Source organism: Arachis stenosperma, chromosome 1, assembly GCF_014773155.1.
Source record: "Arachis stenosperma cultivar V10309 chromosome 1, arast.V10309.gnm1.PFL2, whole genome shotgun sequence".
Taxonomy (NCBI): Eukaryota; Viridiplantae; Streptophyta; class Magnoliopsida; order Fabales; family Fabaceae; genus Arachis; species Arachis stenosperma.
The window spans coordinates 11,122,404-11,135,060 of NC_080377.1; the positions used below are offsets into that span (position 1 = coordinate 11,122,404).

A 12,657-nucleotide genomic window follows, 5' to 3' on the forward strand; every position below is an offset into this window, starting at 1 on the left:
GCCATTTGATGCAAGCAAAGCCAAAGATAAATGTGTGTTAAACCTATATATTTTAGAAAATACTAATGTATATAATAATTAGAAATTCTAATTACATATTTTTCACATATACACATAATTAATTAGTAAGAAACAATTTTTGTATCTCACAAATATTCAACTCAAATTAAATTATCATTATTAATACCAACATCACAAAGAATGTTCATGAGAAGTATAACTTGAAAGCACTAAATTGGACTACAACCATTTTATTTGTGTTCAACCCATTTAATATTTTAATTATATATAGTTATAAAATATGTGTGCATATGTATAAGTGAAATAAAAAAAAAAACAAAGAAATTAAAAATATACATTAATTCTTATCAAATGATCCCATATTGAATTTACTTAAACTTATACCTATGTTTTTTTTTCTTCCTTTTATTTACTTGTTTAGTGGTAATGTATCAATGATGAAAATAACACTACATCTAAACACACATCTCAACCTTGAAATGTTTTTCACAATACATAATGGCATATAAATAACAACCCAATTCTCCTAACCAAACCATGTCCTAGCTTACACAAACAACAACAATGTTGTCAATATTTTGGGCATTGGCATTGTCATTATTAGCATGCCAAAGCTACCACCCTATAACCTTAACCAATGCCCAAGCACCTTCAAAGTTACCAACTTCAACTTCAACTCCAAAATCACCAAATGGACCTTCTAAATCACCAATTACAAACACACACACACATCCAAATGGACCTTCTAATAATTCACCAATTACAAACACATATTCAAATGGTGCACCTTCTAAATTGCCAAGTGCAACTTCTCCAACTTCTTCTTCTAATACACCAAAGGTGGTAGCATCATCCCCATCTACTAGCAAAACACCAATCACAACCACATCTTCATCACCAACCAAATTGCCAAATTCACCACTTCCTAAGGCCAATTCTCCAACAACTTCTACTACTATTACCACTTCTTCCCCCTTCAAACAACCACAACCAATTCATAATCCCAAGCCCACATCACCAACCTCTTCTACTACTACTTCTTCCCCTTTGAAACAACCTCAACAACCAATTCCCAAGGCTACTTCTTCTCCTTTGAAACAACCTCAACAACAAATTCCTAAGGCCACTTCCCCTTTGCTTCAACCCCAACCAATTCCAAAGGCCACTTCACCAATCTCTTCACCAACTCCTAAGGTAATACCCACACGTCCAACATCTTCTGCTCCTATCAAACCGCCCCTGGTTCCTTTTGTTCCGGTTAAACCACGACCAATCCCTATTGCTCCAATTAAACCACTACTACCAGTACCCATTGCTCCTATTAAACCCCCACCAATTCCCATTGCCCCGATTAAACCACCTCCGATTAAACCGCCTCCGATTCCTGTCGCACCGGTTGAACCACCCCCAATTCCAATTGCCCCAATTAAACCACCACCTATTAAACCTCCACCAATTCCAATTGCTCCAATTAAGCCACCACCAATTAAACCACCACCAGTTAAACCACCACCAATTCCTATTGCACCCGTTGAACCGCCACCAATTCCAATTGCTCCAATTAAACCAATTTCAATTACGCCAATTAAACCACCACCGGTTAAACCACCACCAATTAAACCACCACCGGTTCCAATTGCTCCAATTAAACCACCACCAATTCCAATTGCTCCTACTAAACCACCAGCAATAGCACCAAAAGCACCCGCACCAAAGATCCCACCACCACATCCACCTAAAAAAGCACCAATTGTACCACCACCACTGCCACTTCCACCAACACCATTATCAACAGCACCAGCACCAGCACCACCTAAACACAAGAAGAAGGTACCAGTAGTATCACCGGTGCCTTCTCCAGCAAGTAACACTCCTACACCTTCACCATTGCCATACACCCCAGCACCTTCCCCTGATGACTATGCTCCTCAACCTCCACCACCACACAGGCATAGAAGAAGGAGACACAAGCACAAACACATCAAGCATCACCATCCACAATCTTCTTCTTCCTTTGATCTTGCTCCAGAACCATCATCATCATCAATCATTAGAAAGAGTCCACCCGCACCATTAGTTGATGATACTACTCCCATTGATACTCAAGACACACCATCCCCTGCTCCAAGTGCAAATGGGGTAATCTTTATCTTTCAAATAACCAACATCTTTAAATAAATAAGGCTCTTTTAACTTTGATAAAAAATTTAAGAATATCTCTGACATTTATTTATTTTAATTTTGTTTTAAAAAATTTTTATTTAGATCAAATATATTCTTAACAACTTATTTTTTAAAAAATTTAAAATTAATTCAGCAACAATTTTAAAAAAGCAACCTTTAACATAAGTCAGACGTAATTGTTATACATTATTACTGGATTGATCCTAAATTTTTAAAAAATTTAACTGTTAGGATATAGTTGATGTAAATCGAAAACTTTAAAGACAAAATTAAAACAAAAGAAAATTTAGGGATATTTTTGACAAACTGCAGAAACAAAAAATATATTTTATTCAATAAATAAATAAACAAATAAAAATACTAATTTCTTTTTTTCCCTTTGTTTTGACATGTAGAACGGTGAATCATCATACAATGATCAAGTGAGAAAGATGTTGGCAAGTGTTGGATTTGCTATTGTCATTTTGTTTTGTCTCAATTGATAATATGTTGCTTCAATCTCTAAGGAGCTCCATCTTTGCTTTGCAAATTAAATATAAAAAGAATGAAAATGATTTGCTATATGTATGATACTCAATAATATGAAGCTATACATATAATTTATTTATTTTTCTTTGTTCTTTGATTTATGTATTGTCATATTTTTCTCACAATTATTACTGAATATATGAGCCTCTTTTATCAAATAAGCACTCTTTTACTAGTATCAAAATATTAAAAATTCATTATATTATTATATTTTTTGGCAATTAATTATTATATAATTAATATAATGAAAGGCCTAACAATTTTAAAATTTTCCTAAGACCCAAAATAATGGCCCATCCCTGATTTCCAAATTGTTTGGTGACAAACTATTGATCTTATTTGGGCCTCTTCTGGCCCATCTAGGGCCAAAAACCTCAATCTTATTTGTGTTTTTCAGACCCAACAGCATAATAATAAACAAACAAAAAAGAATATTCTAACCAAAATAAAATAAAATAAAATAAAAAATACCATTGAATGAAATTTTAATCTGCAACGAATTAATTTTTATCTTTTCAAGTTGGGGATACATTGAGAAACCACTAAATAATAAAGAATAATTTCATCCATAGATTAGGAATCATGGTCTTTAGATTCATTGATCATGGTCATTGGATACATATATGGACTATTGATGTATAAAATATTTGGTATTATACTTATATATGTACACAGTACTATTGATCTACAATATTATTCATAAATATAGTTTATTTATTAAATTATTTCTTTATCGTTAAAGGTCAATTTTTTCATCAAAAAATGTGTAAATTTAAATAAACAAAATAGAAATGATAAGACAAGTACTAAAATAGCATTGCAATTGCACCTTTTTCTTTTCATTTAATTTCTATTTCTTGTTAATGAAAAATTGTGTATACAATTGATGATGATGATGATGATGTCCCTACAATCCACATTAAAAAAAAAAATTCTGATCAAGTTGATCAAATCATACATCAACTTGAATGAGGATAACTAATATGCACCACTGAAAATTATTATTAATTATTTCTCTTATGCTAGCATAACCCTACAATAATAATACATCAATCCAAAATATGCCAATTGGCATGCATTATTAGTAGTACTAGTCTTCCTCATCCACTTCATGAAAAGGAAGTGGTATTATTTTCACTGCTCTAAACTTGCCAGCATTATTTAGATGCTCATTCTCCAATCTGAAAATCAATAAAAAAATATATTTATTAAATCAGTTCAAAGGTATCTGTCACATAATATATGCCTTAGTTAACAAGTTCTTTTTCTTTTTCTTAAAAAAAAAAAAGCAGACTTCATATACTTGCATAAGTTTTCAAAAATAATCAGGTATTTAAAAAAAATTAATTATACAAAATATTTAAGCTTAAATACCTCTAAAATACATGTTCTTTTTTTTTAATTCCTCTAAAATTTTATATCATTAGTTTGTTCCGTTAAATTATGACATGTCAGATTAAATGCTGAGAAAATTAATAGCAAAAATTAAAATAAAGACCTTTAAAATTTTACTGGACAAAAACGAAAAGAAAAATTTCATAGGAATTAAAAAAAATTATTATTTTATACGGATAAAAGACTTATTAAATCCAAAATTTAATTTCATTTTTTTTAATAAAAATTGAAACAAATATTAACCAATTTACCTGTAGAAATTCCACATTCCTCTTCTAATAACTTCAAGTGCTGCTAAAAATATGCTTGTTACTCTGTAATCAACATGTTCAAAGCTTGAATGAAGAACTGTTTGCAACCATGCAAGCCTCAGAGTAAAATTTAATCCCTGCACAAACAAACAATTTTCCATGGTAAGAACATGTCATTTCATATTATGATTTCTTTTGTTAAACATTAGCAAATTATATTCTTTGATGTGAACTTAATTAGCCTCTTCGAATTAGATTAGGAATCTATCTTTCAAGTTGTATAATAATGATGGCCTTATCAGAATTTAGTTGGAGAATATATTTTATTCCCCACTTTGTAGCATTTTCCTAAGACATATTTTTTGGACTTCATATTGCATAGCTGCCATATCCACATTATATATACTAATAAATTAAAGGTTTAGTTTTTGTTCCAAACACACCTCAATTTAGTTGTTAAAATTTTAGTATTAATTATTTGTTTTTAAAATTATATTTATAGATTAATTTAGACCTACAGATATAATTGTTAACATGACATTTTAACAAAATGGTGAAAATTAATTAAAAGTTGAGTGGTTAAAAATTAAATTGACAAAAAATCTTATATAATAAAATTTTTAAGATTATGTCGAATTCTATTTCTGAAATAGAAATATAGAGACACAACGAAATAAAAATAGAGACGGATATTTTTATTTGCGAATTTATAGAAAATATATGAATTTTCTATGTTTCAAATAGAAAAATTGTGCCTCTATGACTATTTTCACAATTAAGTGAATTTTTGTATCGACTGAATACGTATTAGCTTTTAGGTTATTAAATTTAAAGAAAAAAAATAAATGAGTTCTTAACTTTTTAATTTAAAAACACATAAATTTTTAACTAACTGAAAATATAAAAATATTTTTTATTTTTTAAAATGTGAGACATTTAAATTTTTTTATCTAAAATATTTAAAGACAAATATATCCTTTAAAAAGACTTAAATATCTCACTTTTTAGAAAATAAAAAACGTTTTTATATTTTTAATTAATCAAAAATTTATTTATTTTTGAGATAAAAATTAAGGACTTATTTATTATTTTTTTTCTTGAATTTAAATAAAAAATTAAGAAGGATGTGATGTGTAATTATTACCATGGATATGTAGTAAATGGATTTCCTTGAAAGCATTAATTCATTCCTTAGCCAAGGGTTCTTAGAATTGACTTGAAGCAAACCCCAATCCTTAACAAAGTCCCAATACAATTGGTACATAGTTGCTGCACTTGACATGATCACAACAAGACATAGCCATCCAACGCTCCCATCTTTCTCATATGCAACCTTGGTGCCTGCTGCCAACATTGCTGAAACATACTTTCCTAGGTTTAGAAGGTGTCCGGTGTCGCCTTCGTCGAACCATCGTCTCGCACACTGAAAACCGGTTAAAATCAAATCAGTTACTTACATTTTAAGTCATCACAGTTAAAAAAAAAACTTAAATAAGTTTTTAATTTCCATAAATTTTATTCTAAAAATTTTCGATTTGCATCAAATATATTTTCAGTTTGGTGAAAACTCAGGTGCAGTTAATTTCACATGAAGTTGATAATTGAAAGCCGTTAAATGATTTGACTAAATTTTCATCTAACGTCTCTCAATTATCAACTTCACATGAAGTTGACTGCACCTGAGTTTCCACCTTTCGGTTTACTTACTTGCATTGCTCTCCAATAATAGGGTAGAAATGAAACTGCATAAGCAAGATCTCTGTAGTGAGTTGTTCTCATGCAATAACCATAGTCTTGTGTTTTGTAGCTCCCAGTTATATAGTAACATGCTACATACTCAAGATTCCTTAGCATTGGCACCTACATATAAAATTTAATCATCATATAAATAATTCTTAAAATCTCACATTCTTCTTTTTTGGGCATTAAGAAAAAACTATATATACCTGACTGCAAAGTTGATCAGCCATAAAAAAGTCCAACATGACAACCTAAGAAGAAGAGAGAATCCAGTAAGATTAAGGTTCTTAATTAGTATATAAAATTTTAATTAAATCCCTAGAGTTTTAAATATTTCTATTCAGTACCTTGTAAAGGGGTGACAAAATTATGTTCCTTATGACACAAAGGAAACGGTAACGGCTTGACCGGTATATAATGTTGAAGGGGCACACAAGTATTAGTAAGAAGGCCTGCACATCAAATTAAAACTTTAGCTTATGCCTAATATATAAGTTTTAAACACAAGAAAAATGAGAAAAAAAATAAAATAAAGAAAAATACCCTAAATTAGTCTCTAATATTTTTAATAAAATAAATTAATCTCTAACAAAAAAATTGACAAATTAATCTCTAATTTTATTATGATGATTTAATTATATATTTTATTGGTTCACCAAATTTACAACTAGGTCTTTCTATTTTTTTTTTCAATTGAACTTCTATACTGTTTTAATTTTGTAATTAGGTCATTTTTATGTCAAGAATATTAATATTAATAGAATATTTTACCCAAAAAATATGTGATCAAAGATCTAATTAAGTTTTTAATTATGGATATTTTCAATTTGTGGAGAAATATTCAGTTAATTCTAATATTTTTTTACATTAAAAAAAATCTAATTACAAAGGATAAAAATAGTGTAGGAACTCAATTAAAAAAAATATATGATAAAAATATAAAAACCAACAGAATCATTAAACCTTTTATAATATTAAAAAAAATGAGTTCCTAAAACATAAATAAAAAAATTAGTTCTCCCTTGTTTTAAAATTTTTATACAATTTAATTCCGAGTCATATTATATTTTAGAAAAATTAAGAACTAATTTATCTAATATTATAAAAAAAAGAGATTAATTTATCTAATAAAAAATCATTAAATGATAATTTAGGAAATTATTCAAAAATAAAAAATATACCAGAAAAAGAAGGCCAGGAATGGCTTGAACTTGGGAATAAGAATAGCCTTTAGTGAGGAGAGTCAAATGAAGGAACATGACACCAACCACAGAAGCCATGGCCATTGAACAGATCAAGAAGACATCTCTGTATTTCAGCTCCTTCGTCGGCGCCAGCTCGAAGATGAAGCCATAGTTTATACGAGTCTTTCTCCATGCAAAAATGTTGCATCCATAAAGGAAGAAATGCAGAAACATGAGGCTGAACATGCTGCAGAAATAACAATAATTCAACCAATAATTTTTTTTCAATAAACACCCTCTAGTTTCAAATTTTTGCTATCAAGTCCCTATACCGTTAAGTATAAGAATTTAATTAAAAATTAAATAAAAATATAGATAATTTATTCTAATATAAATATAATACGAGGGTAAAAAAGTAATTAACTTACCTAAGAAGTAAGAACAGAGTAAACAGTTTTTTTTTCAATAATAACAATAATTCAACCAACAATTTTTTTTCAAAAAACCCTCTAATTTCAAAATTTTGCTATCTAGTCCCTATAATTTATACTGTAAAATTATAAGGATTTAATTGGAAATTAAGTAAAATTACAATAATTTACCCTAATATAATAGAATGTGAGGGTAAAAAAGTAAATAACTTACCTCAGGACAGGGTAAACAGTTTCCATATAAACTGAATTTTGTTGTCCAACTTTGTAAAGTCCAGAAACATGAGCCATAATCACATATCCAGCAAATAGTGCCACAAAGCATCCAGTGAATAGTCCTGAGTTCATTTGAAATATTCAAGTTATTTTATAGTTGAATTATAAAAATTCGAAATATTTTTTAACTTTTTCTCCACAAGTCGTCTGGTTAAACGGGGCCACGAAATGTTTTTATGTCTAAAATAAAATTTAAAATCGAACTTCTAAGTTAAGACGTCAGATAATGAGATATTCTGATATTTTTGTAATTTTTTTATCGAATTTTTAAAATTTTTTTATAAATTTTTACATAGAAATCCATTTGGACTTCAATTTTAACAATTTTTTTAAAAATCTTCCTTTAAAAAAATGGTTTTTTTATTACTATTTAGGGTTGGGATTGACTTTCCTATATGAATCATCTTGTGTAGACATATAAGGAAACACAACATGTAAAGGTTTAAGTAAACATTATAACAGCAACAAATTAAAGGGTGAAACAAATATGTAGAAACAAGCCAATAAAACCCTAGTGATGCATCTCTTATTGGTTTGTGATTGCCCTTTAAGGTTCATTATATGATTTTGTTGGAACATGATACATAATAAAGAGTACTAATGGGACAATGTACTTTGCTTCCACCTAAAAAAATATTGAACCCAATTGTTTTTTTTTTCTTTTCTTTTCTAGCAGTATCTCTCAACTCGACAGGTCAATAACTAATTCGTCGCAAATCGGAACTCCATTTAATAGTTTGCTGCTGACCAATAGATTGCTACATGCATATGGCGAGATTCGAATCCTCCGACACTTATTTAAACAGACTAATGAACTAAGTACTAGACCAACCCAACTTGATTACCCAGTTGTTTTTTTATTCTTATGATAACTTAGTGGCTTAAAAGTGTCCATGTTGTGTTCTCTTTAGATAGATATGATCACAAATCAAATTAAAAATTTATTTTTTTAATATAAAAATCTTAAAGGCCCTTTTTACGGAAATGATTGAAAATAAAATAGGTAAAGTGAAAAAAAAAAAAGAAGAAAATAATTGTTGGCCTGAAAAGTTGCTTACCAATGAAGAAAGTTACAGCATGAGATTCTTTTCTCTGACTTGGTCTAAGGTATTTCATGGCTTTTCTCCTATCATCTTTGGCAAAGTTTTTAACAAATAGTTCCTCAACTTCATCCATGAATTTCACAACCTGTCTCATTGTAAAAGTGAAATCAAAATAATATAACATTATTTTTCATATTATATTAATCAATTTTTAATTAATGTAGAATCTTTCCTAAAACAGATCCAAGTATAAGCTATTTGGGACATGTTCTTCCACTAAAATATGGAATTTATTCATAAGTATATGTATATTTACATATTTTCTCCTATTTTTACCCTTAATAAAAAATATTTATTATATTTATAATTTTCACTGTTATTAATTTATTTTATTATGACTGTGAGTCCATGTTGTGGGTGCAGACATGAATTATGAGGATTATTGGCCACTTTAGATTGTCTCTTTTAACACTTTTTTTCTTTTCTGGTATGCAAAGATAACTAGGTGGCCAATGTGTTCTTAAAATGATTTCATATATTTTCATCAAAGTTGGATATTTTTGTTTTCAATTTTGAATTTGTGGCTGGTGTTTTTAGTTATTACCTTGTCTGAACTGTTGAAATATGAGCTTTCAACAACTTTGAGATATATTGGAAGAATTTGCTTCTCAGTAACCTGAAATTTAGAGGAAAAAATATAAACAAAATTAAGATTTTTTTTTTAACTACAAATTTTAATTAATATTTGGAGCCTCTAAGCTACTTTACCTTGTCAAATTTTTTCAAGATCTTCATAAATGCAAGCATGTTCAAGTTCCTGAAAATTAATATAGTAAAAAAAATGGTAAGAAAATTTACACGAATATTAGATACAATACAGTCCAGTATGTAAATATATCTTTCTTTTTTATAGAAAATCGTCGCAAATTTAAAAAGTTTAATGTAACAATGTTTACATTATAGTCTAAATAACTTGAGAAAATTGATATTTTACCTATAAACTTTGAGATAACCTAATCCCTTATGGAGTTCAATGAAGCCTCTTTTGATCATCTTTTCAGCATGGTGCAACTTTGTTTTGTTAAGATGAAGCTTATTATTATTATTAGCACCACCTTCTTGGCTACATTTTCTTGAAGATTGGTTTAACAAATCTTCCTTGACAAGGTAACTGATCGCCGAGAAGGTCCGAGCCGGCGTTGTTAGAGGAATGTTAATCCTTACATTCTTCCCTCGGAAGCTTCCGAGGCGGCCGGAAGGCGTATCTTCTCCTCCTCCTCCTTTCATCCGCGACGGTTTTTCAGCTGCTTCATTTGATTGAGGAGAATCTGGAAATGAAACCTCATTTTTTTCCATGTCCTCATTGTTGCAATTGTCTTGCATTTCTTCATGTTGTTCTCTGCTCCTAACAGAGTCTTCCTCTGTTTCCAAAAAACAGAGTATTCTTTAGATACACATAGTTTATAATCTTTAGTTATCCTTACTAATGCATCTAGTTTATTTTCCACAATAATGTGAAAACACAGAAGTGAACATATAATATAGATTATAATTCTAGTTATAATGCATGAATAATATAAAAGTAACATTCATGTATAAAGTATGATAACCTTTTTTTTTTAACAAAAATTATTCGGTTGTCTTTTATCGATCATATTAAACTTTTGATTAAATAGTCTAAAATTCGATATTTGTTACTTCTATTATTTTAAATAAAATATATTAAATTCCACTAAGAGATAAATGGATTATGCATTATCTAAACTTTTAAAAAGTTAATATTATAACAAGAGAAATAAAATAAGAGATTATCATGCAACTAATCCTAATTTTCACTAGCATTATTGTCTAATTATTTAAATAAGAAATATTAAATAAAACAAAGATGATAGCATACCACTAGAGAATGTGCAAGAGATAGATTGGTCCTCCTTGGATTCTTGTGAAGAGTTGCATCTACCTTGTTGCTTCTCCATGAATGCAAATTTGAGCTCAACAAGTATATCCATTTGCTTCTTCAATGAGTCTCCTCTTTCAAGAAACTCTTTCTCCTTTGTCCTATAAAACTTGTTAACCTTGTTGAGTTGTTGATCAAGGCATGCAAAGAACTCTTTGGTAGCATCAGTGTCAGCAAATTGTTCTAGCAACTCTGTCTCATACATGTCCCCTTTACAAGTTGATGAAGCAAGTTTCTTATGAACCTATTAAGAAAATAATAATAAATAATTAAATATTAATTAAAAACAAAAATAACAACAAAATCTTATCCCATTTGGTGGGTCGGCTTTACGGATTAGATAGTGCCATAATGCCCTATCATAGATCAAGTTAAAAAAATAAATACACATGACGACAACAACGATAATAACAGTAGCAGTCATATCCTACTAAGTGGGATCGACTACATGTAGGTAAAAAACAAATACACAAAAATTGTATCCCACTAAATAGGGTCGGCTGCATGGATAAAAAATGCGATAAATTTTGTTATATGCTGAGTGAGAAAAACAAAAAGAACTCATGATATTTACTTGAATTGGTCCATGCTCTCTATGTTGATGGGAAAACAAAGAGAAATTTCTTAGTGACGAAAAGAAGGACATGTTCTTAGGTGGTGAATTGTTATTGGTATTGGTAGTGTTATTAAGAAGGTTGATTCTTTTGAGTTCCTTCTTGAGTTGCCAATAATCAACAAAGGCTTCTTTCCATTCAGGTATGAGTTGGCCTTCAAATTGCTTAGAGAATTTCACCATCTTCTCTTCTCTTCTTCTTTGTTGTTGTTCTTCTTCTATGAACTCAAAGGAACAACAATAAGGATTGGTATGTGTATTGTTGTTGTTGTTGTTGCTTCTTGGTGAGTAATCAATGGAACTCCAAGATGACATTATATATTGTGATGAAGATGTTGGACAAGGAATATGAATCTGATTGATATGCTAGAACTTATGCTTTTGAAGCACATTCTATAATATACTTAGATCCTATGCTTTTCTCCACTACATATATAAAGCCTACTACTACTACTACTACTACTACTTAATTAGTGGCGGTTTGTCTTTTCCGCAGGAAAGTGATCGAACCCGGCTGCCGGATTATGATCACTTCACGGCCAACAATCCAACATGTTCTTGTGGAGGAAGATTTTGCAAATGGGTGTGGAATTTAAAGGTGGATTTTGGAAGTGGGGACAAAAAAAAATGTACTATTCAAAATGCATGTTAGGGTAAAGGGGTGTGTGTGGTGTGGCCATGTTCTTTGTCATGTAGGAGAAGATTGGATTAAAGTGTTATTAATTGAGACTAATAATAATAATTTCACATTAAACATTTTGAGCTAAATAAAAGATGGGTATTAATGAAAGAGATCAATCAATGGTATTTTATTATATAGATTGTACATTTGATAGTGTCCTATAAGTTTAGTCAAGAATTTGCTCATTTAAGCAAAGTGATGAAAAAGTTTATTGGCTTAACTCTTTGCTACCCTCACAAATATGAATTCTAATTAGCCCAACCTGATTTCCACTAACTGATGATAACTATTAACTAAAAAGTGATGTGTTATTTGTATTTATTTGATTTATTATTATTATTATTATTATTAT

General features: G+C 29.5%; 2 protein-coding genes across 2 annotated transcripts; one reads left to right on the plus strand and one right to left on the minus strand.

The window, feature by feature from the left end:
• The first annotated feature begins 573 nt into the window (after positions 1-573).
• Positions 574-2,874, plus strand: LOC130937676 (proline-rich extensin-like protein EPR1). Its single transcript, XM_057867097.1, has 2 exons — positions 574-2,160; positions 2,601-2,874. The coding sequence occupies exons 1-2, from the start codon at positions 586-588 to the stop codon at positions 2,685-2,687; spliced, it is 1,662 nt and encodes a 553-aa protein (XP_057723080.1). The 5' UTR covers positions 574-585; the 3' UTR covers positions 2,688-2,874.
• A 723-nt stretch (positions 2,875-3,597) lies between these two features.
• Positions 3,598-12,373, minus strand: LOC130944705 (phosphate transporter PHO1 homolog 1-like). The gene is made up of 14 exons (XM_057873176.1): positions 11,585-12,373; positions 10,951-11,254; positions 10,048-10,474; positions 9,822-9,870; positions 9,658-9,729; positions 9,069-9,198; positions 7,949-8,072; positions 7,301-7,550; positions 6,467-6,571; positions 6,326-6,370; positions 6,087-6,239; positions 5,524-5,802; positions 4,380-4,516; positions 3,598-3,914 (listed from the first exon to the last, which is right to left on the minus strand). The coding sequence occupies exons 1-14, from the start codon at positions 11,936-11,938 to the stop codon at positions 3,824-3,826; spliced, it is 2,520 nt and encodes an 839-aa protein (XP_057729159.1). The 5' UTR covers positions 11,939-12,373; the 3' UTR covers positions 3,598-3,823.
• Between the last annotated feature and the right edge of the window lie 284 nt (positions 12,374-12,657).

Coding starts and splice junctions, on each gene's coding strand:
- LOC130944705 (XM_057873176.1), bottom strand. CDS start 11,938: ATGTCATCTTGGAGTTCCATTGATTACTCACCAAGAAGCAACAACAAC. Junction 11,255..11,584: donor GAGAGCATGGACCAATTCAA/GTAAATATCATG, acceptor TTTTCTTAATAG/GTTCATAAGAAACTTGCTTC. Junction 6,240..6,325: donor CTGATCAACTTTGCAGTCAG/GTATATATAGTT, acceptor TTTTATATGTAG/GTGCCAATGCTAAGGAATCT.
- LOC130937676 (XM_057867097.1), top strand. CDS start 586: ATGTTGTCAATATTTTGGGCATTGGCATTGTCATTATTAGCATGCCAA. Junction 2,161..2,600: donor CTGCTCCAAGTGCAAATGGG/GTAATCTTTATC, acceptor TTTGACATGTAG/AACGGTGAATCATCATACAA.